The sequence below is a fragment of the Copadichromis virginalis genome, linkage group LG7, assembly GCF_057382275.1.
Source record: "Copadichromis virginalis isolate Kocher_CV1m ecotype Utaka linkage group LG7, C_Virginalis_male_GT1.1, whole genome shotgun sequence".
Classification (NCBI taxonomy): domain Eukaryota; kingdom Metazoa; phylum Chordata; class Actinopteri; order Cichliformes; family Cichlidae; genus Copadichromis; species Copadichromis virginalis.
The window spans coordinates 62,830,434-62,854,906 of record NC_140624.1 but is presented as its reverse complement, the minus strand read 5'-3'; the positions used below and the strand labels follow the sequence as shown (position 1 = coordinate 62,854,906).

At 38.0% G+C, this 24,473-nt stretch overlaps 2 protein-coding genes and 1 pseudogene across 4 annotated transcripts in view; 1 reads left to right on the top strand and 2 right to left on the bottom strand.

Annotated features, from left to right (window-relative positions):
- Positions 1-1,783, bottom strand: part of mef2ca (myocyte enhancer factor 2ca) — a 36,770-nt gene extending 34,987 nt beyond the window's left edge. For both annotated transcript variants that reach the window (XM_085464659.1, XM_085464661.1), the window contains exon 1: positions 1,562-1,783. The gene's annotated coding sequence lies outside the window, so the exon portion shown is untranslated. The remainder of the gene's footprint in view (positions 1-1,561) is intronic.
- A 9,805-nt stretch (positions 1,784-11,588) lies between these two features.
- Positions 11,589-12,213, top strand: LOC146706495 (uncharacterized; annotated as a pseudogene).
- A 5,043-nt stretch (positions 12,214-17,256) lies between these two features.
- cetn3 (centrin 3) lies at positions 17,257-22,350 on the bottom strand. Of its 2 annotated transcripts, XM_085464658.1 has the most exons (5): positions 22,171-22,350; positions 20,874-21,009; positions 20,554-20,668; positions 20,242-20,433; positions 17,257-17,908 (listed from the first exon to the last, which is right to left on the bottom strand). In XM_085464658.1, exons 1-5 carry the CDS (start codon positions 22,185-22,187, stop codon positions 17,865-17,867), a joined length of 504 nt encoding a protein of 167 aa, XP_085320784.1. In that variant the 5' UTR covers positions 22,188-22,350; the 3' UTR covers positions 17,257-17,864. The 2 variants fall into 2 exon arrangements, with proteins under 2 accessions (XP_085320784.1, XP_085320783.1); XM_085464657.1 differs by lacking the exon at positions 22,171-22,350 and having other exon boundaries at positions 20,874-21,047.
- Positions 22,351-24,473: the final 2,123 nt, after the last annotated feature.

Here is a 24,473-nt window from a genome sequence, read left to right as displayed (position 1 = left end):
TTATGTTTGCTTTGTACCATATCACTAGGTAGCTGTTGCTGTGCAGTGTATAAATTTTAAAAAGTCAAAAGTGTTAAAAATGTTGTAAGTCTTGGATAAATGCAGCATGTACAATATCACATATAATTATAAGATTTTATTTTATTTTTTTATGAAAACAGCTGGTCACAAACACTACTACATGACTTCTTTGAATGAACCCAAAGACACATGGCTTCTTCTACTTGGTTTAGTTGGATTTCACCATAAACAGATACATAATAGAGTGATGGTTTTATCTGCTTTAATTGTCATCAGCTTTCCTATTTTATCTGACAGGCAGCATAAACAGCTTCGGTGACACTTTCATCTGCCTGTCATTGGTCTATATATTAGCTGTTAACCACAGCACATCATTCCACAATTTTCATTTATAAAACTTTATTTCTCTTGTGCATTTCTCCCAATTTCTTATACTGTTTACATTTTCTTATTATTAGTTCTTCAGTCAGCTGTAGAGCCTTCAAACTTGTGTGCAAGGCACTATATGAATAAAGTTTGATTGACAGATGATTTATTATGCATGTATGCATTAATGTAGCCAGCTCATACTGTGAATAAATTTGAGATTTGAAGGGAGAGGAGGACGTTATAGAAGAAGAAATCACATGTTGCCCAATTAGGCAACATGTTTTTAGGTGTTCTAAAACTTTTGACTGGTAGTGTGTGTGTGCATGTGTGCGTGCGTGTGTTAGATTCAAATTATTGTAGGGTCTTTACCTTGCGATATAAAGTGCCTTGAGGTGAGTGTTGTTGTGATTTGGTGTTATTTATACACATAAATAAATAAGTACATTAAATAAAAGAAATAATATTACTCATCCTTAAGTTCTCCTTTACACTTTTTATACTATTATTCCTTTATGTTCAGTATTATCTGCAAAACTTTGCTTTAAAGTATCTTTATTTTGCCTTCATTTATATGAAGTGAATTTTTAAATGTATGTCAGTACTTACATTTCAGCAATTTTCACTTATTTGGAATCTTTTGTCGTACACGTTAATTCAAATAACAATATATACAGTTTGCACATTTCTGATCTATATAACAAGCACATACAAAAGCAGATACAGTTCAAAAACACACTGTGCAATTCACTCCTAACCCTAAACACCAGCATCGAACCCCAGCCCATCAAACATCCTGAACAAAGAGCAATATTTAAAGCTGCACTAACCAATATTTTTGTATTAACACTGAATCAAATGAGCCTCACTTGAATGGCAAACACAATGCGAATGATCATTGGTTTGGTTTAATAGAGCTCATCTATATTTAGTGTCAGTGTTGCTTCATATCTCATGGATATTTGTATTTAGCACGTTAACAGCTTGTTTCTGCTGCCACCAAGTGGTCGAAAGTCTACCAGTTCCACCACAACTTTACTTATTGTCTTCAAAGTTAATATTTGTTTCCCGTGTAATAACAACGCTTTATCACCTTCTAAACAAGAGTGTTCTAGTTTAATTCAGTCCTTCCATTTGTCCATTACTAACAGACATATTTCTCTCGCCAACTCACCGGTGCTTTTGGTTCAGTCTTCACCTGGAAGGTTCCCCAGCAGCTCCAGCTGTGGGTTTGCTCAGTCAATCCCTTGTATCAAACAAGAAAGGATTCTTTTTATAAAAGAAAAAACAGAACTCAGACACGAGAAGAGATTTTAAGCCAGACCAGCTGGCTTAGAAGAAGGGGTACCCAGAACTGGGCAGTGTTTGGATCTGAGCTCTCTCTCTGCACTGAGCAGCAGATACCCCACACACTCAAACACCGCCCACTCCATTCCACCACCACACACAGTTGTACACACACACACACACACCCAGTGACCCCCTATGTCTGAGCCAGCTGAGTGTATGTATCTGAAGGAGCAGGCTCACCTGTTGTTATCACTCATGGTATATTTAGATTTGCCACAGATGCTACCAGTGTGTGTGTGTGTGTGTGTGTGTGTGTGTGTGTGTGTGTGTGTGTGTGTGTGTGTGTGTGTGTGTGTGTGCTACAGAGACAGAAATGTGTTGCTGACACTCAGAAGCCTACATGGGCCGTGGTGTAAGAACCCTGGATTACTTCCCATAGACCATCGGCTCTACACATTACAGAGATAGAGAGAGTGATCAAACCTGTGAGCATGTCGTAGATATCAGCACTCCAAGCATCTGCAGCAGAGGATTAGGTCAGCTGTCCACTCCTGTCACTTCTGAGCAGAGGGAGGAAAGGGGACAAGTCTGTTCGGTTGAATTTCTTAGTCTATGAAACCATCAGACAAGGGTGCAGGCTGAGTGTCTGAAAACCCCAAAGACAACAGCCCTACTTGTTTCTAGACTGGAGACAACTATTCCAAAGCAGATTAACTGAAATTTTAGATGGAAATTAGAGCTATCACAAAATCATACATTTACTAGTTGGTTCCATTACATTTAAAAACAACCACTGGTGATAAGAATTTGAATACTATAAAATCAATTAAAATATTATATGTACTCTTGTATTTTTCAACAGCATGTCACACACACAATGTTAAACAGGCTGAATGATAACAATAGTGGTGACTAACATCATGGCAGGAACTCAGGGTTTGAGCTACACATTAGCATATACAACACTGGCCTAAATAATATTGTTTGGTACTACCATTAACATTAATAACTTTGTGATTGCTTTTGTAGTGAGTTAATGACTGCAATTTCATCAAACAATGCGGTTTCTCTTTCTTATGTTCTCATGAGCCTGGAGTTCTGTCCGGTCAACTTTGCTGCATTTGTTGAGTGTGAGCATAAAGTTTTAACTTATATACTTGAAAATTCAACAGGCTGCTTATGTTGTCTCTGATATCCTTAACCCTTTAAGACCTACCATAGATAAGATAAGATAAGATACCTTTATTAGTCCCACACGGGGAAATTTCATCCAAGTCCACCAGAGCTTATATTATATTTTTACATGCTCTAGTGCCATTTTTGGGAAGTTTTCAAGTTGATAAACATCAATACAATCATTATTGCCCATATTTTAATAATATGTATGCATTAAGTGCATATTAATTACATAAATTGCACAAAAGTGCAATAAACTACAAAAACATTGAAAATCGGTTTTTGTTTGTTTTTTTGTTTTTTTTAAACATATATTTCTAGTTAGAGAAATTTAAGAGGCTTATCCCTCAAAACTGTAAATACAAAGTTGCATAAAATAGTTTCCCACCACAGGAAATTTATTTTTAGTGTCTTAATAGTTTTATTTTTGAAATACACCAATTTTTATGTACTGCAGGAAAAACGAAAATAAATATTATAGTGCAAATTTGCAAAAAAACCAGCATATGCATCAAAATAAACTATTTCCAGCATCCCAGACATGACACAGAAAGTCATATAGTCAAACATAACTTTTAAAAACACAAGTATAGGCTCATAAGGCCTGATGGTAAAAAACTACATTTCCGCAAAATGACGTCACTTCCGGATTCGGGCAGATCCTGGCGGACATGCGATAGTTCGCGCTGATGGACGTAGGAAGTGTTACAAACAGTTGATCGGATCGGCAAATTTTTATGCAAATTTTGACCCAGGACAAGCTGATGGCATAAGATGTAAGTACAACTCCTCCGGTTTCATATGCAAAAAAACTTATTGCGCTAGCTTACGTGGTTGCAGTGCTACCGGGATTTAAAAATAGTTATGCAAAACGGAGCGTGCCCGCTCCGACCGGCTTTAAATGAGAATCAATACTTTATTAATCTCTAAGGAAATTATGTGACTACAGTTCCTCTAAGACAATAAGAACGGTAACAGACTGAAGTAAATTAAATAATAGAATATATATCCAATATATGTACAACATATAAAAAAGTAGAAAAAGGTACAATATAAAGCGCCTTGAGGCGACTGTTGTTGTTGACACTGTATAAAATTTAACTGAATTGAGTATAAGTTCCATATATAAGTTACAAAATATAAGAAATAGCTCTAATATATACAAATAGCTCAATTACAATAATACAGAATATATATGACTGACATTTTACTGCAAACTGTACAACTTTGCTACTTGTTATTTTCACTTTAGAGGACGTGCAAAAGGGTGTAACTATTGCAGTGTGTACTGTACGATAGAGCTGTTGAACAGGGAAACTAGTGGAGATCGTTCAGTGGTGCCACTCAGTGTATCACTGAACATGCTCCTGTGACTGGCCAGCAGGTCATGGAGTGGGTGAGAGGTATTCTCCACCATTGTCTTTATCTTGGACAACATCCCCCTCGGAGACCATATTAACGGTGTCCAACTCTATCCCCACAACGTTACTGGCCCTGCGGATCAGTTTATTGAGTCTGTTGGCATCTGCGACCCTCGACCTGCTGCCCAAGCATGCAGCGGCATACAGAATGGAACTGGCCACAAGAGACTCAGAGAAAATCCTGACCATTGTCCAAAAGATGTTAAAAGACCTCAACCATCTCAAAAAAATTATTCTATTCTAAAAAAAAAAAAGAAGAAGCAAAAAATAAAAAAAAACACAATTTTGTTGTACATGTACAGTGACACTAAAGGCTATTCTATTCTATTCTATTCTAAAATAGAGGTAGCCTAGTTTATTCTCAGCGTGTACTCAAGCTATTTATAGTCCTCCACATCAACCTCTTGGATTGAAAAAGGGGTCCACAATCAATTCTTTGATCTTTGTCATGTCGAGCTGCAGATGATTCCGCTCACACCACTTGATGAAGCAGTTAACCACAACCCACAACCACAACCACATCCAGTACCAAAGGTCTGTAATCCTGGGGGCCACTGGGACGTGGTGTCAGGAATGACTCAGATTCATCATGAACAGTTTATGAAAGACTCCACAAGCTGGGGGCAAAGGCCTTAAGGACACGGGGACTCACCTCTTTTGTTCCAGCAGACTTGCCTGAGTGGAATCTTCTCATTTGTCTCTGAACTTGTTAATGAATGAAAGTAAAAGGTGGCGAAGGAGTGTCAGGACTTTCACAGGAGGCTATGGTGCAATGTGGAGAGAGAGTGGTGTGGCTGTGGATTGCAGGCTGACTACAGGTAAGGCTACCTCCTCTTTGTTTCTCACTCTGAAGGCCCCATTCCTGCCATTCAGGAGTGATTTGATGTCCTCTGTCACCCACGGCTTGTTATTTGGGTAACAATGGACAGTCCAAGCTAGGAAAATGAAGTCGATGTAGAAGGTTATGTACTCAGTGATACACTCAGTAAGCCCATTAATGTCCTTAAGGTGAGGTTCACAGAGTGTCTCCCAGTCTGCAACCTCAAAACAGCTCTGCTGTTCTGCTAAGACCTCCTCTGACCACCTCCTAATACTCCTAGTGGTCACAGGCTCCCTCCCCACAATAGGCACATAGCAGGGGCACACCCTAATCCTAAAAATGTTATTACTAGAGGCAAGTTTTATTTTTGTCCAACTACAACTTTTCTGTGTGCTTTATTGCAAAGTATGTGCCACTATAATAGAAAAGTCACTCCATCACTTTGCCAAATTCCAATAAAATGATCAAATGTATGGAAACTACAATGTTGTTAGGAGGAATTTTTTTTTCTTTCAGTGCCATTGAGGGTCCACAGCAGTGTGGCTGGGTGAAGCTGGGATGTCGAGAGATGAAGTTACTGTGAAATCCATGAGCGTGTGAAAACGAATCCATCTTCACCCAGCTGCCAAGCATAGTCCACAATCCACTGCGTGTGTCAAGACATTCCCTCTTCATGTCTGTGTTTTCCTCCAGCTCCTCCATCAGCATTAAGCATTTCTTTTATCTTATACAATACAATTTATGAAATACTTTATCGCAAAGAATTGCTGAACAACATAATACTTGTGACACTACTGTATGTAAAGTCATTAGTCTCAGAATCATACTCACTGTTTTAAAATCCAGTACTTGATTTATAAATAAGAGGTGGTTGTGGTGGAGGTGAATATATAAAGCATGCACAGCACAGATATTGTCTAACTCTCCACAGTTCCATCACAGTTCCAAAAGAGTTGAGATGAGTAGCAATGATTTTAGAATCTTATAAATCAATCTTTTATTCACAAAATAACAGAAAAAAAAATCAAATTCTGGCTTCTCATTGTCCCATTTTTGGTTTCATGATGCTCCAAATGTTGTCAGTTGATGAAAGGTCTGGACTGCAGGCAGCCTAGCTCAGCACCCGGACTCTTCTACTACAAAGCCACGCTGGTGAACTTCTGCCCATCGTTACTTCTCTGAAACTCCAAGATGCTCTTTTTATACCCAATTATGCTACTGGCCTATTGCCAATTATATAATTAAATAGTTGCAAAATTGTCCTCCTTTTTAGTACCATTTACCTAGCATGCATATCTCTGGGAAGAAACCTGACTGCCTGTAGGAAGTTCACACAAAGAGAATACAAACTCCATGCAGAAATGTCCCAGCCAGGACTAGAACCGTATTAGCATTATATCGCATCGCAGGAGAATCATAAATGCCATTTATTCCAATAGTCTAGAACAACCAACTGTTCATGAAAAAGATTTGTGAGTTTTCCCGACTTGTGAGTTGAGGTAGAAAAGTCATAGAAACAAAACAAATAAATAAAAAGCAACTGAAAAGGCCCAACTTTTTATTTGAAGGTGAACAGTCTGTTTCTGGTTTCTCAGTAAGCTGTTTGCAAGTGTGTGTAAAAAGGAGGAGTTGGTGCTCGGCAGTGATTTGTATTTATTTTTTAGCTCAGTATGTGCAGCTTTTCAGCCCTCTGCTCCAGCTCGGCTCACACCACAGGGCTCGAACCTCCAGGCCCCAGCAGGTACTGAAATGGGGAAGGTGTGGTTAGCGTGACAGGTATCAGCTGTGCCAGCCAGCCTTCCTCGGCGCTGTCCCCTGATCCTGATCCTCCAGCTGAGCCATAAACCACACCCAAAATGAAACACAGATATGGTATTTAAGACCATTAAACAAACAATTTTGTGAATTCATGGCCTTCACACGTCCAGAAAACATAACAAAAATATTGTCTCAGGGGCCATTACTTGGTTTTGGCTCTCTCAGTGGTATATTATCACTTTATGTTCCTGTTACAATGCAGGAACATGGCCTCCCTCTTCCTTCTGCTGGGGTGAGCGCATGGTTGTCAACGAGATGTGTGGCCTTGGGTCTTCAGCCCTCTTGTTGCCAATGGCTGCTGTCTCCTAGGTCTTTTGTGCGTGTAACACACAGCAAAATTATGTGTTTATTTGTGTACCTCCCTTTGTGTCCTTCGGGTGCTGTGTTGGAGTTGGAGACCCAGCATGTCTGTTGGCTTCGAGGATGGACAGTGGTGTTCTGTGCCGCCAATTTATTTAAAAACATTTAGATGAGATTATGCTATGAAATAAGAAATTAAAATGCTTTATCCCTCTGTTGAATTCCCTTCAGTTCAAATTCTATTTATATAATGCCAAATCACAAAGACACACTTTGGAAAAGCCCCAAGGATTCATAAGAACTAATGATTACATGCAGAGAAATAATAATAATGGATTGGATTTATATAGCGCTTTTCAAGGCACCCAAAGCGTTTTACAATACCACTATTCATTCACTCTCACATTCATACACTGGTGGAGGCAAGCTACAGTTGTACAGTTGGGGCAGACTGACAGAAGCAAGGCTGCCATAATCGCGCCATCGGCCCCTCTGGCCAACACCAGTAGGCAAGTAGGGTAAAGTGTCTTGCCCAAGGACACAACGACCAGGACAGAGAGCCCAGGAATCGAACCGGCGACCTTCCGGTTACAGATGCAATTCCCAACCCCCTGAGCCACGATCACCCCCAATACTTGAGACAGCATTCTCAAGTATTGTTCTAAAATTAATATTTCACTAACCTCATGCACCGTTTTTCCCTTTGGCTTCACCCACTTCTCATATAACTCTTTCAATCTTGCATATAGTTCTTTTGGATTCTCATCAGGTTTTACCTCCAGTGAACGGAATCTCAGTCTATGTGTCTCAGGATTAATGTCATATTTTTGAAGGATAGCTGCTTTAACTTTGTCATAGTCTAGAGAGTCATCCATATCCATATGAACATACGCACCTCTTGCTTTGCCAGTGAGTAAAGGAATCAGATGAAAAACCCAGTCCATTTTTTGCCACCGGCAAACTACAGCCATGCGTTCAAATGTTGTTAAAAAATGTTCAATATCATCCTCCTCTGTCAATTTTTCCAGCCTGGGTTCATAAAAGCGAGACTGACCTGATTGAGGATGTATTTGCTCATTACTGGAGCCAGCACAGGGAGGATTCTCCTCTTCAAAGGACTCTACCTCTGGTTGTTCAGGTTCCTCCACTTGAGGCTCAGGGACCGGGGAGGTACGAGCTTGCACTTCTACCTGCAACAGCTGAAACTGATGTTGCAGTGCTCTAAAGCGCTGTTCCTGGCGGGTAAACTCCTCCCTTCTTCTTGCTTCCTGGGCCTCCTGCTGACCCATATGAGAACGAAGCATGGAAATCAGTTCTGACATTGTCGGCTCCTTACCTTGGCTCTCAGTACTATCCACCCCTCCAGAGGCTCCATTTTCCTCTCCTCCTTCTACTTGCTCTACAACTCCAACTGGCTGGTTTTGACAATCTCCTTTTGCTCCTCTGCCACTCCTTCCCATTCTGTGCATGGCTTGATAAGTGAAGAGGGGAAAAAAAGAGAAAAAAAAATCCTGTGCCTTCAACTGCTGATCCCACTCCTGACACCACTTGTGATGGACCGAGCAGTGAAGGAAACTTAGGCACAGGTTAAAGTCCAAAAAATTTTTTTTTTATTTAACCCAAAAAACATAATTGGTTAACTCATGCAAAAAGAATCAAAATCTTGGGCCCATAAAAGAGGTCAAACTAACAAAACTCTACTCAAAGTTGACAACACAACTGATAACTCAAACAACCTGACTTCACTTAATGAGACAAAGGGGAAACTTAAATAGTGGCTGATCAGCCCACAAAAACAGGAGAAGGGGTAAAACACACAAAACCTAACTAAACCAAACATAATCAACTCCAATTCCCCCCCATGGTCCTGAATTATGGTATGAACCAATTTGTAGTCTTCCTTCAAAGCTCGCTCCGCCCCTTTTCCACCTCTTGGCTCCTTAATCAAGGGACTGGAACAGCTGCAACTAAGGTAACTCAGAAAACAAAAGATTAATCATACATAACAGTGTAAACTAAAATGTGCGCACTTATTTTAGAATGCAGTGTTATGTGGATATGTGAATTAACTAAACCAAAACCAGTTATTTATTGTTCTGTAAATAAATTCCTATATTTAAAGAAAGAAATGTGAATGCAAGGTTACTTATAAGCCTCTACACTAACATGGTGATATTACCACTGTGTGGCTGTAAGTGCAGCCATCACACAGATATAACCAAGCACAACAGTAAACAGTCCAGTGGTCTTTCCTCCCATGTTCCCCTGTCAGGGTTAGAGGGTAACTGTTGTCACATATTTGGGATAGCTCGCCTAATGACTGACAGGTGGGCACCAGATCTGAACTCTGGCACTGTTTCCCATCAGTTTTGAAGCAGTTTTGAAGCATTTGACATACAAATTTAAATATTGGTCTGGTTTTGTCCAAACAGATATACACAAACCCAACTAAACAAAGAATTATTCCAAACAAATATTTTATTTAGTAAACAAATATTAACAAATATTTTATTTAGTAAAATATTTGTTAATATTTGTCTGCCATTTATCACCAAAATTAAAGTATTGTAGAATCATTATTTTGAAAATGTTTGAAAAATATAAAATGTTGAGATATCCTTGCTGATACATTTTTGTGAATTTATTAGATGGTTTCTCATGAATAGGAATAACTTTGGATATTGAAGTTTTTAAAAATTACCACGATATTTTTATGTACTTTGCATAACAACAAAATCTGAGTGAACAGTAAACATAGCTCACAAGAAGTGATGAAAAACTGTAGTTATCTTTGGACTGGGACTTGATTACAAGCACCTCTTTAAGATTACCCTCTGTTTTGGACACAAACAGCTAGAGACACCACAGTTAAGGAGGCATTCCTGTTACATTTCATGAAGTGCATTTTAAGTCAACCCCCATGAGGTGCATGTCTAGGTCATACAACTAAGGGACTGTCTGAAAATAGTCACTCAACCAGCTTCTTTAAAAAAAAAAAAGATACATTTCTGTGAGACGTGAATTATAATTAAGATACATAATAACACTGACATTTTTGGTTAAGAACAAGAAATCTTGTTGTTCCCTCTGGTGGTCAACCTGTGTAATTAACAATATTTGACATTTTCAGTATTTTCCTGCAAATACAGAAAGTAAGGCTTATTCCACAGCTGCCTTAAATTAAAAGTATTGATAATTACCAAACTCCTTTTTAAAAAAAATAATAAAAAAAAATCTATCTGTAATGGTTAATTGACTGGTTTAATCAAAAGGATATTTTTAATATTAAAATATAATTATAGTCGTTATCCATGCTGTTTTAAAAAAAAAGTTGAAAAAAGTAAAGTAAAAATATTTGGCTTTTTAAAAACATTTTATTAAGATGCCAGAAAACAGATACTTACTTGCATTCTTGAAAAATTAGTTTTAGTGATTGAATGTCAATCATTTCTGACTTTTCACTGAATCCATTGTCTTTAAAGTGTTTTGAAACCAAATGTAGCTGAGCGATTCTCAAAATAATGGACAAAACATGTCCCCCAGATAAAACCTTATTATTGGGCTAAAAACATGCATAAAAGTCTTAACCCAGTTAACTAAAAGGCAAACCAAGGCAATGTTTATACAACAAAAGTATAATTTAGCTTTACAGTCTCATTGTAATAGCATCTGTTGCTTAATACATAATCTGTATATATGCATATAAATAACACTTAAGGATAAATACGTGTCAGAAAAATTTCTAGTAAGTATAAAATGGTCAATTTCAGGCTAGAATGGCAAAACTTAACTTTTTAGTAGAAGAAGGGAAGTATGATCAGGGAGTATCAAAAAATGAGAAAGAAAATTAACAGCCAGTCAAAGCTCAGAAAGGAAAGAGAAAGATGGAGAAATGGAATTTAAGAGGAAAAATTAAAGAACATTGGTGATCTGAAGGGAAAAAAACAACAAGTCCAGCAGTATGTAAACATAAACCCACAGACTCCTTTAAACATCAGTTTTGAGGAACCGAGCAGTAGTAGGCAGCTACTTGCTGGTGAATCATTAAGATACATAGCTTGAAAAAATGCATTACAAAGAGATTAAAGCATTCAAAGGCAAATAGAAGATGGAGCTCACTTTCACACCAAACTTCAGAAACATAGTGGTACTCTGTCAGAGTTTATGGTTCTCAACCAAGACAAATTAAGAAGTGAAACAACCGCCCATGTCCACCTACTTCAAAATCAAACATGAGGAGTACAGAAACATAAGAAGTTGCAATGAAACAACAGTTATTGTGCATGTTGACTTCTGAGGCCTGGAAATGCAAATTCAGCTCAGAAATACAACTATGCCATTATGGACAAAACCTACAGATAACACTTCACACGGGCATGTTTTACACCAAACATGAAAAGGTAGGATTCTTCACAACTTCAGTCCAAGCACCAGGATGCAGCAGCCATATGGACTGACATGGATCATGTCCTGAAAGATATAATGGTCAAAGCAAACAGTTTTGCTGTCCTTCCTCCAACTGAGATTCAAGAATGCAACATGGAATTCCCTACATCCCATGGCAAGGGTGCCCCAGATGGCATTGGGGCGACAGTGAAGAGATGTGCAGACCCCGTTGTGCTGAGAGGTGAGGACATTGTGGATGGCAGACACTTACACTAGATTATCATTATATCTTATGACACTATACTCGTGCAACCATTGAAATCCATCACAGGAACAAGAAAGATTCATAAAGTATTAGCTCAGAAGAATATCATCCATTGCAGACATGTTTCATGTTTTTGCAGTAAGCCACTGATTTTCCAGTGTTTCAGTCCAGTTGCTTACTCTTTTGATGGTATCTCATGACACCCAGATGAACATCAGATTTCTGTGGCTGTTGTATAACAGAGACCTCTGGCGATCTTGATGGAACCAAGGGAAGAAGAGCCCAGCAGAGCACCTGAAGCAACTGAACTGAACAGCCACACAGTTTATTTCCGTACAACCAAATACTAGACAATAATGGAGGAGCATCTGGCGAAGGACCTTTTTTGAGTCCTCAAAACAATCCTAGCATGTTAGTCTCACTGATGTGTCCCATACAAATCATCTGTTTTTAACCATTATGACAAAGTAGATAAGATAAAACCACAGAATTCTGTGCAAGAGGCCCATTTGTTTATTCCTTGGTAATAATATTGTATGGCCCACCATTATTGTCTAAGACTTTTTTTTCTTTGTACAAATGCAGTTAATACCTGAATAAAGACCTAAATTATTTGATCCCATCAAATTATTTCAAGATTACATTTTAGCAGATGGTTTTCTCACTTCACAGATTATTTAGATGAATTCAAGGAAGACATGATTAAACCATCAACTGCAAAAGGACTGTTCATAGAAACCAGAAAGCCTTTTAACCAAGCCAATTAGCCCATCTACATGTGGAACCACAGGTAACCTATGTTTTTACCCCCAATCACAGAGCAATAAGATCTTGGTCTGCCATCTGATGCATTTGTAGAATTCTCATCAGCACAGATTACTACTAGTAATACAAGAGAGTGAGTGTGGAAAGTCATGTAGTGGAAACCACAGGGGGCGACTTTGAGGTTGTAACTAGGAAGGAACTGGGTTGGGTTATTTCTAGAGCATGTGCTGCTCCAGTCCGGGACGTGACAGCTGAGCATGTACCAGAGGAAGGCTAAGCTCAGGGCCTCACTGTAATAACCACATGCACGTTCATATAATCAACATTAGTGATGACTTTCAGCCTAGTCATGTACATACATACAATACTTTGTTTCTCAGCCTTTTACAGCATCACTAACATTTATCCCATTTACAGAATTCAACTCTACTGCTCAAGAGAAAAACCACAGACTCATTTACTCATTGGCACAGGGTAGTACCAAAGCAAACTGGGTTATTCAACCCCAATCATCTTAAACATCTGAGTACTTGATGGGGGCTGGGACAGATGAAGTGTAAAGCAATGCGATCCAGATGCCTTCATCCAAACCAATATGTAGAAGCCTGTGGGGCGTCAAGTGACGGAGTTCATGAGGATTCGCCGAAAAGCTCTGTGGGCAGTATTCTGCATCACAAGTGCAGTGTGTGACAAAGGCCTTGACTAACTGGCGTTATTATTTCATCACATACATCACATTATGAGATGAGATTTCTTAGCAGTATCTATTTTTTATAGTCTGTATGGAAGGTGTCCTTTATTGTTTTAAACATGAGCTTAGTGGCTTTATGCTGTGACATCATTTGCAGTTTGTAAATCACACTCAACTAAAATTTTACTGTACTTTTATCCACGGTCCTCTTTTTTTTATTTCAATTTTAACATAAAATAATAAAATTAAAATGTAAACTTTACCAGAAGTAGTGCTCACAAAGACCTGAAGGACACAGAGTGCATGCAGTGATCAGGTGCATAATGTGCTGTCACACATCACTCCATCTTGTGGGCAGTCGAAGTAAAGCAGGAAGGCTGTACAAGCTTGGTTCAAAACTACTGCATGCAAGTGTGCATTCTGTCCGCAGGTGGAGACATTAACATACAGCAAACACTTTGTTTGCTTTATTCATAACTGCCGAGCCAGGAGACGGATTGGATTTACATATTATTTTAAGTAACTGGTATCAAATACTCTGTTTTTTGTAGTAATTTGTGGTTTTGCTATACTAGTGTGTATCAATTATATTGTGTACCATTAATTTTGAATGTCATTTTTTTTCCACTACGAGGCAATGTACACGAGGCAAAGGCGTGCCCTAATTTAGTGTAACTAACATGACCTTGAATATTACTATGCAGCCATTTGGAAAGTTTTCACAGGACTACAGAGTCCTGTGAAAACCTAAGTACACCCCACACCATCCCGCTGCTAAAGAGATAAGCTGCACAGTATGCAAGTAAATGTCTGATGTGCATACAGGAGCTCCACAAGGGACTGTGCCATCTTTTTCAGCTCCACTCCCATGAGCACAGACACAGGAGATATTTGATATCCCATGCTATCACATATGCTGCTAATAAAGGAGGACTTCCCACTAAATGTCAGAAAACTTAAATTTTAAAAACCACTTATTTGGGTGTCCATGCCTGCCCCCTGAGCATTTTAAGGCTGAGAGGTTAAAAAAGAAATAAACTGTTAAGAGATTAACAATCGATGCTCAAAATGTCATGCTTAATTTCCAGAGTGAAACAGTCTTCAGTACCCACTCCACAAGCCTCGCCTTTTTAGCCCATATTTAACTACATAAAAAATAAGTAGACATGCCCTTTATTTTTGCTACATAGAAATTTGTTTTTATTAGTCATCTTTCGTGAGCAATAACAGTATTGCAATAACTGGTGATTAAAACAACCACAGAAAATGCAGGGAAAATGCTTTTTTTCAGTTGAACACAGTGAAATCCCTCCTAAATCCCACAGCAAGTCTCTACATAATTGAGTAAGGCATCACTCAACTATGAAGTTAGGTGGCCCTGGTTGGAAGTCGAGTGATGCAACAAGCCTCCACTCTTAATTTAGGAACAACCAATCCCCTCACTGTTACTGGCAGCCCTAAGCAGCTGAACAACACCCACCCTCCAGAGGAGGGCACAGCTGAAGCATGTAACATCCTGCTCCCTGCTCACACACGTTAAATATCCACTGCTTCCTTTTAATCAAGACCCACAGTCTCACTGGTTGTGCAGTCATGCACACCTCATATCAGTCATTCATGTTGGATCAGTGAAGAAGAGTTCAAAGCTCATCACAGTCACATTACAGTATATAGTATGGATATAGCTGGCAGGACATCATTTTGGTGTTTCGAAACCAGATGCGATGAACAGGGTCAGCTCTGACTGAAACTGCATGCTCATTGGCTAATGGCTTGTCAACCATAAATTGGTACCCAGTGAGAAGATCAAAAATAGTTGCAAAACAACCAAAATTAAGAAAATGGAGTCCACTTTCTGTACCGTATGACCTGAACTGAACAACCGAGCCCACAGGATAATCTAAAACATGTTTAGAGAGACCCCGGCAGAGGGCCGATACCCTTATGTCCCCCCTTATTGAGTAAGGCATCACTCAACTATGAAGCAAAGTCTAGGGTTCATGAGGGGTGCAACACAACAAGGGCAACAGCACGAGCTATATAAGCTCAGACTACAAACAGTGTCAAAGATTTTACAATTTCCAAAAAAACAATTTACAAATTCTTTACACTGTTAACTTAATTAGGAGGGGAAAAGGAAGCATATTAATTTTCAGGGTCTCCAAGGCCAAAACAAGAAACAAAAACCCCACTCCTCCGGGAAAAAGAAGAACACACTAAATTCTAGGTTAAGACCAAAGAAAAAGTACTATGCCTGTGCCTGGCCACAAAACAGAAGAAAAGGTTTTTATAACGAGGAAATGGCAGAGAATACGAACGCAAACTAGAAGTGATGGCGCGTTTGAAGCTGAAGCTCATGTGTCAAAAATAAATAAATCAACACACTGCTTCAGAAACACTGTGTCGAGGCTTTGTTTGTCTGAAAGAGTCACATGATCAATGACGTGATCAAAGCTTCAATTGCCATGCGACTGCTTCAGTACTTGATTTAGTGGCTTTTAAGGAATTGAATCATTGGTGGGATTTATGCTGTTTTGGTGGTGATTTTGTGTGACAGCAAACCAGTGTGTGACATAATTACAGACATAAAGCCAGGAAGAGTGGACGCTCTGCCTATTCCTAAATAAAAACAGTTTATCAGCAGTTCTGCTCCCAGGTCTAAAATGTACATAAGAAGTACACATACTATAGCTATAATTATAGAAGTTATAGTATAAGTTATAATATAAGCCTGTGCCATCAGAAACTGAATTTGAATAAGTTCAATTTGAATTTGAATTGCTCAGATTGAATCTGAATTGTAACTTGAATAAATGCTTTTGAAAACTGAATTTGAATTAGTCTAATTTGAAATTAGTCATATTATATCACTTCAAACAGAGATGATCCAGTAATGCTGCACTAATGAATTAGACTAACTATTCACTTTAGCTAAAGTTATTAAGTTAGCTAAAGAGTTGGGATGCTGTGTAAGACATAAATAAAGCTAAAACACAAAGGTTTGGGCACTGTTTTGCATGTTTCCCTACTGTAGGGGTCTCTGCAAGCATACAGAGGGGCACTCTGAGAGGGTACAAGATGACAACTCTGGAATTCTACTAGAAACAGTCGATCATATTTGTTTGTCAAAGCTGAATTCAGGGCAAACTAAGCTAAATTAGCGTTTTTAGCTAACAGCTACAATAAGCATAAAAGTTACCTTACGGCTATCATTTGTTAAATGACGCTTGTTCTTATGCATGTAATACATTTAATACCAACCTGAGAGTTTATCCGCTGGTCATTCGACATGACGAATGACTTCTGAAGTCTTAATTCAGCTCAAGATGCTGTAGATTCCTGTCAGTAACACTTTCGGTCCGCTAGTAAAACGTAGTTCTATTAATCTGCGCTTGAACCGGAACCGGATGTAAGTTCCAAAAAACTGACTTTTGGAACTGAAATTGAATTGTGAGAAGTGAAACTGAAATTATTCGAGAGCTGAATTTTTAAAGGATAAAATGCAGTTTCAAAGCAAATCAATTCATTTTCAAAATATAAAATGCAATTTCAATTTAGTGATGATCATTTTCAAACCATAAATTCAATTTCAAATTAGACTAATTCAAATTCAGTTTTCAAAAGCATTTATTCAAGTTACAATTCAGATTCAATCTGAGCAATTCAAATTCAAATTCAAATTATTCAAATTCAGTTTCTGATGGCACAGATTTCTGCCCATACAGTTCATTGTAAGTTGTAGATTTAAGGTGTTCATCATATTTTAGGCCACCAGATGTCACTAAAGATGACTGTGTTGAAAAGGTTCGAGTAATGAACCATTTTTCAATAAAAGCTTCAATACTTCACAAGGCTTCATTTGGCCATCACTACAAACTAGGTCGCACAACAGAGACACACTTACCAGCACTCAGAGAAAGTAAAATGGTAAAAATGGTGCGACTTGCTGGGAAACCAGTTTATTGTGTCAAAAATAAATAGAACACTTGAACATGCACATGTAAACTGGAAATACAACCATTCAAAATAGCCATGTATGAAATAGGTGTCCTTTACAATATACAGACACTTCTGATAAAAGCAACAACATTTTACTGCTATTTGTCTATATTTTCCCCAACAGTAAATTAATGTGTTTATAAAAGAGTGAAAAGATCTTTTTACAGGATCTAATTACAGAAAGGTGTGAAATGGTTGCAAAACACATTACCGTAAATATTTAACAAAGATGTTAAAACATGGGGGGGAAAACCCAACAAAAAAACTCAACAACAATTAGCTAATTTTAAAGACTAGCATGATATTGATACTTTAACTTTCACCTTCAATAAGAAATGAGTTTGGCTGACATTGAATCTGTCACACAGTTCAGTGCTTTTATGGAATGACTCAAGTACAACCCTCAGGGTCAATGAAACAACTTCTGTCCACCTGCGATGCTTCAGAGGAAGCTGTGCGTCCTTGTTGACAGTCAAGTCGCTTAACTGCTCACAAATTGGACAACCAATCCAACCAAGAAGTCCTCAGCAACAGAGAAATCCCTCATCAGGACTCCCCGCCCATAATTGTAAGGAACTCCTCCTGGTTTACTGGAAAGGGGGTAAACAAGTCCAGTCAGTCAATGAGAGCACCAAACACAAAAGAAAAAAAGTTTTAAAAATGTCAGTTTCAGTTCTCTAAAATACAAAAAAAACTTTCGTTTTTGCATGTATGTGTATATATGAATTTCTTGTAATCTTTTTATCTCATTTATTTAAATTCTTTTATTTTGACTACAGTTTCTCTGTTCAGCCCACTTTGACCTTAAGTGGGCTGGAGCTGTGAAACTCCTTTTTCTGTCAGTGTAAACATGTTACATAATTTACTGTTCTTTTACATGACAAAAAAAAAGCTGCCGTGACAAAGAAAGAAATCTGTCAACAGGACTCTTTGGACTTAAATTGTAAGAATAAAACTACAGAAAAGGTTCTGGTAGCCAATTGCCCAAAGGGTATTTTGTTTGTTGGTTTGTTTTAAACTGTAGTGGTTTAAAAAAAAAAAAAAAAAAAAAAAAAAAGTGGTACATGCAGACATTTCTACATCTCTGCCATTCAGTTTGAAACCTTCTGTCCCCCTACAATGAAAATGGAAAGGGTATCACTTCAGCCATTTAATCAATTCTGCACTAAGCTTTGCAGTCTACAAAATCACTGAAATGCAGCCAGATGCTGCTTAATTTACTTTTTCGCTTGTTTCTTCACATTTTCCTGACACGCAGGCATTTAAATCCAGCACCCCCATCTCTCTGTGCAACCTAGCTTCCAAAAGTAGGAAGTAGTAACAAAGTAAAAAATACTTTGTTACTGTGCTTAAGTACAATTTTCAGGTATCTTTACTCTACTTCAGTATTTATCTTTCCAACTTCTTTTTACTTTTACTCAAAACAGGTTCATTACTTTTGCTTTAATGTATTTGGGTCAAGCTATTTGTGTCAGGTAATTTCAAATGCAAGGTTTCTATCAGGTCAACAAACACACAAACTGTGTACAGTTTGTCTCACAGTGTGTTGCTACCTACAGGTCCAGCTGCTGGGTTTCACAGGGAAGAGAAAAGAAAGAGCGCTAACTTCACTGAAAGATGGAAAAGTTTAGAAAGCCAAGAAAGACAGGACAGGAGAGGAAGAAGAGAGCTTAGATTTAAAGGTAAGGACTGCTCAGTGGTATTTGATTTAAATGCAGATTATGCATATTTAAAAGCTTACATGTCAGTCCTCATGTTTTTAAATCAGATATCAGGTCTGTACATGTGACATTATGTTTTTTCATATTGTGAAACATGCTGCAAATCAAACTGAGATAGACTAACTGTTGTGTTATTTAAAAGCTGCATGAAAATCCCCTGCAGGTTAGTGCAGGTAAACAAGTTAGTTTGCTGTACTGTGATGGATTTAAAGTAAAGAACAGTGTGTGACTAGCGCACACTGGCTGTGGGTCCATGGTCAGTGTGAGGTTACATTCAGTGTAGCAGAAATTCACATGAATTTTCACTGATGATGCTGAAATCCACTGACTTAATTCTACCTTCATACCGTATAGGAAAAAGACAGCTTAAATAGTTTACTATCAGCATAGAAGATGGAAATCAGCTAGGACAACTCATAAAACATCTGCTAACATCTGGTTGAATTCAGTTGTGTACATCTGATCAGCTGATCACAGCCTTTACAATAAGAAAATCTACTGAAGGTCTCAGTAGAAATTATTGTGAGTTATGAGTCTTTTCCCCACATTAAGCCATTACAACCAATTTAAGGGTTCCCCCCCACCAGCTGAATCCCAGTGTAACCCCTAACTGGCTCTAAAATTTGAGTATATTTCATATTTAAAATCAGAAAAAAAAACATAAAATCAGGGTAGAAAAAAATGGATACATTGACAGTTTGGAGGAAGTAATTGCATCATTTAACTCAAAGATTAATAGGAGAAAAAGAGTCTACGTAATTATCAATGGTCCTGAAAGTAGCTGAACATAATGGTACGTCTGTGAGATGGTTATGAGTAATTTTGCTCTAATGGTTAAAATCTCATGAAGGCATTATTAAGTAAGTTTAGAGACTCAATAGCGCTTAACAGAACCACAAACAATTTTTTGAGATTTGAGGCTTTCTTTTTCAGAGGAGCGCCAGTAGCCAGAGTCGTAAACGGTAAAGATAAAAAACTATTAAGATATGTATTTTTCCCAAACTACTTGACGATAAATATGTCTCCATACGAGCACCTTATAAATGGTGTTCATACGCCTCTTTTGTACGTACACCAAAACAAACAAAAGTCCCGCTCATCCACTCCTGTTCACTTAAACAAACTGAACGCATTTCCCTTCTAGGGATTAAATGTATAGCAATAATTATCAATGTCGAAGAAAAGAGCAAGTGCTGACTTACTTTCACCATCTCCGTCAGTATCAAACTCCTCGATCATGCTGCGGAGCTCTTCATCGCTGATATTCTCCCCAAGTTCCCGCGCCACACGTCTCAGGTTCCTCAAACTGATCTTTCCTGATTCGTCATCATCAAACAGCTTAAAGGCTTTCATGATCTCCTCTTTCGGATCTCGCTCTAGGATGCGATCAGTCACTGCAGAACCATACATAACATGCATCAGAGTTACTGAAACACTTCAGTTAAAGATGTCAGAGATTTTCTTCCCCTCGGCCCCTGTCTGCACAGGGGCACATACAGGGAAAGCAAACTTACCAACTTCGCTGAAGTCCTCGAATGTTATTTTCCCATTTCCCTCTCTGTCATAATCCTTAAGGATCTTGAGAACATCCACTTTCTTCACTTCAAAGCCGAGTGCACGCATTGCCACCTGTTGACAGTTTGTGACAGTGAGATGTTTCTGTATTCCAACAGCAGTACAGCAGATGTAAACATGTGAGGAAAAACTGTTTTTTGAGTTCATTATGACAGACCTATTGCACATTTTAACATACTAAACACAGCAGATTAAATACTGCGTCACCGGACTGTTCTTAGCTGTCAAACTTGTTTTCCTCTCATCATCCAGTGCTCACCTTCAGCTCGTGGTAGTCAATTTCTTTGTCTTTGTCTGTGTCAAACAACTCAAATGCTTCTTTGATTTCATGTTTCTGATCCTCAGTGAGCTCTCTCCTCTTCTTACGCTTGGTTTTGTCTGCCATGAGCTCCGTTCTGGAGAGAGACAGATGCAGCATGTGATACACAAATGTATTGCACATCACATCATATTGCAAACATTTTTCTTTAACTTAAGTGACACACTTATCTGCTGTTACCCCAAATTAAAGCTTCAATACAGAGTATGTTGTACAGCGTATGGCAGAACACCACAGCTTTACAGAAGAAGGTTAGCTAAAAAGCAAAGGGCTGACAAAACACACAATAGACAAATATGCAGGCAGTGCACTCAGTGTTTAGACAACGTACACAGCCTTGTGATCAGTTTTACCCAGCCTGAGAAAACAAACTTAAAATCTGTAACTATTTACAGACTGAAGTTTACAGGTATCTACGCTCTGTGTTTGCAACACAAGCAGAGTGCAGTGCATATATCGTTAGCAATCTAACGAAGTATCTACGACCAAATACTTATTCAATAATATCTGATTTATCAGCAACTTAACAACATGATAGAGTAATACTCTGACACCTGTTTATCTAAATATCAACAACATAACAAAATAACATAACAAAACAAATTGACTGTAGTATCATTATAACATTAATTGTCAGATACACATAACACGGAAGTGTTTGGCTGACCGCTGATACAGCTACTTTCCTCGGTTAGATTTTCTTTGTTTTTGGTCCTTTTTCCCCTTTCTGTGCCAATTCAACACAAGATTATCCATTTATAATATTTAATATAGGACTTTCCCCTTACAATTCCACTACACGTACACAAAAGTGTATGTGCACTGAATAAAACGGAATCAGCAACTATGTTGGTCAAGAATGCTGATTTGTTTAAAAAATAAATGAGAAAAAACGCTCCTTTGTACTGTTACTGATGACCTTGTGCTGTGGCTATGCAGTCGTACAGGGGTGGCATCTGAACAGTAGTTTTGCAACTAAATGTGGTCTATAGTACAGTACATTGTAGTCGTCCAAGTCACATTCAAAGAAACGAAAAACAAAAAAACAGTAAGCAGCTAACGTCGACTCTACACTGATTAGTAGCTGCAGCTAATTCCTATGCACTATCGCTCCCGAACAAACACAGCAAACGCGTTGCAAAGTTAACATGCTAGCGCCTCTTATGTGAAAGAGCTAGCGAATAGCTCTGTGCGCTGGTTTGAGGAATGTTGGAATAACTGCGACAAACCGGCTTACCTCAGAGACAGGCTCATTGTGAGGGGATTTAACGGCCCTGAAACAATTACTCTTATTACTGTCACCAAACACAATATCACCGAGGCCGACACACAACAATTCCGTTTATCCGCGCTCACATTCACGCTTCCTATTGGTAGCTGGTCACCAGGCAGCAGCAAATTGCTTTCTGATTGGCTTAGAGTCTTCTTCTTCTTCTTCTTCTGCTTTTTCTTCTTCTTCTGCTTATTTATTTATTTTAATATTTCCTCTAGTGCAATCGCAGCGGATCGGAGCAGTATCGCCGCCAGCTCCACGTGTGCTGCACTGTAGACGCAGTAGACGTGCAGATGTGTATGGCAAATCAATACATATCATCTAAACTACGACGATTATAACACGTAAAGGTCCCTAAAATGTAGTAAGTATTTAAGTATAATTCTGAACAGTATTCACCATAGAACAAGATCCTGTGAGTGTTTTGTTTTGTTTTGTTTTTACCGCATTTTATTGTGTGCCAGCTATGTTTAAAAGCTATTTTATACGAGGCTGCGACTAATTATTATTTAAATTAATGTTTAAAATGTACTTGACATCATCATCATCAGCATCATCATTATTATTATTATTATTATTATTATTATTATTATTATTATTATTATTTCTTTTTATTTTTTTAGCAGTCGTAGTAGTAGTAGTAGTATTTCAACTGCTGAACAAAAGAATATCCTATGTAGGATAAATAAAGTATTTTTAATATTGTTGTGCTGATATTTTCTTGGTAAGTTGATTGATTGTTTTTTTAAGCATGATGATGCTGGACCTTTGCAGTCAATGCAAAAAGAAAATGTCGAACAATGAACATATGTGTTCACATATGTGTATTTTATGTCTCCATCTTCCTACTCTAGACCTCCTCCACCTGAATAAAAAAAAATACATTTTCATTTTATTTATTTGTTCAGCAATCAGTAGTTGTTTTTTTCATTTGTGTCTCTTTGTAATCTTTTCAGATTTTATTGACTTTTTAACAAGAACTCTCAACTTCAAACAGAAACCCTGCAGGAGTCTTTTAAATCTATAACAATTTTTTAAATTATCATATTTTAAGGTGTTTTGTACACAATTACCTTCATATAAGATGAATGCTGTGCAATGAAAAATCTGTTTCTCTCTGAAATGCAAAGTATGGATTATTGTTTGAGAAGATCACGTCAGGTGTATGTATTTTATACATACACTAATAACAATCTTCAATCTGAATCTTTATTTTTCTGCAGATATCATAGTGTGAACCTTTTGATGAGGTGCAGACATGAGTTTGATTTCAGTAGCAGGTGCATCCCCAGCACTTCCTGAATGGGCATCTTTCTCCTGCTAACCAAATGAGCTTCTCTGTTTTCTATCACCTTCAATTCTAACACTTACAGCATATTTTAGTAAAAGCCACATTTACCCATTGGCACATACATGCATGTAATTCTTTATGCTGCTCTAAGTACTTCATAACTAAGTGGTGGGACTCAAACCTCCAACTTGCCACTCTATCTCCTCTACTGCCTGAGCCACAGCCACCCCCTCCGTCAGTACTGTATAACTGAGGTATTAATTACCTCAAGGGATGAAAAATGAAGGCAGTGCTTTAAGTGCCAAAACCTGCAGTTTCTCTTACAAGACATTAGCTGCATTGCTCTATTATATCTTTATTTAGCAGTATACAGTGTATACCACTCATGATAAAAACTGTAGTCTTTTCTCTAAATTAAAGACATCTGCTGTCTAAAACTGAGTATTGCAATAATGATGAGAAAGCCTCTCTCTTCACTGAGCCTTTTGTTACAGGCAGGGCAGCAGAGGGATTATGCTGTGATTATGCTCCAAATGAACACTACTTACACCATGAAGATATCTCGTGCTTATTTCCTCCATCATGTTGTAGCCTGCATTTTCACTGTGAGTTCAAGATTTGCTTTCCTTACCAAAATTTCCATAAAATGCAATAAAAGCTTGCATTGCAAGCTTGCAAAAAGTATTCGCATATTTGTTTTGAGGCAAGCAGTTAATATTTCACATACATTAAACCAAACCAAATTAGAAAACTGGTCTACCTTTTTTATAACTTCACTGAGATTGAACTGGGCTTTATTTATTTATTTATTTATTTATTTATTTATTTATTTTTGTCAGCCAAACATGGGAACACAGTATATAAAAGCAACAAATTCATCTCATTAAGAGTGTCAGAGCTGAACTGAGACACACACCTGGGGACATCCACTGTTTCTTGTAGAACTGAGTTCAACTTAAACAGTCAGCTGTGGAAC

Excerpts from the sequence above, each read along its gene's own strand:
- cetn3 (XM_085464657.1), bottom strand. The coding sequence starts at position 21,032 with ATGCTGCATCTGTCTCTCTCCAGAACGGAGCTCATGGCAGACAAAACC. Across the intron at positions 20,434-20,553 it reads CGAGGACTTCAGCGAAGTTG|TGACTGATCGCATCCTAGAG; the intron begins GTAAGTTTGCTT and ends ATGGTTCTGCAG. Across the intron at positions 17,909-20,241 it reads TACTGACGGAGATGGTGAAA|TAAACCAGGAGGAGTTCCTT; the intron begins GTAAGTCAGCAC and ends CCCCCTTTCCAG.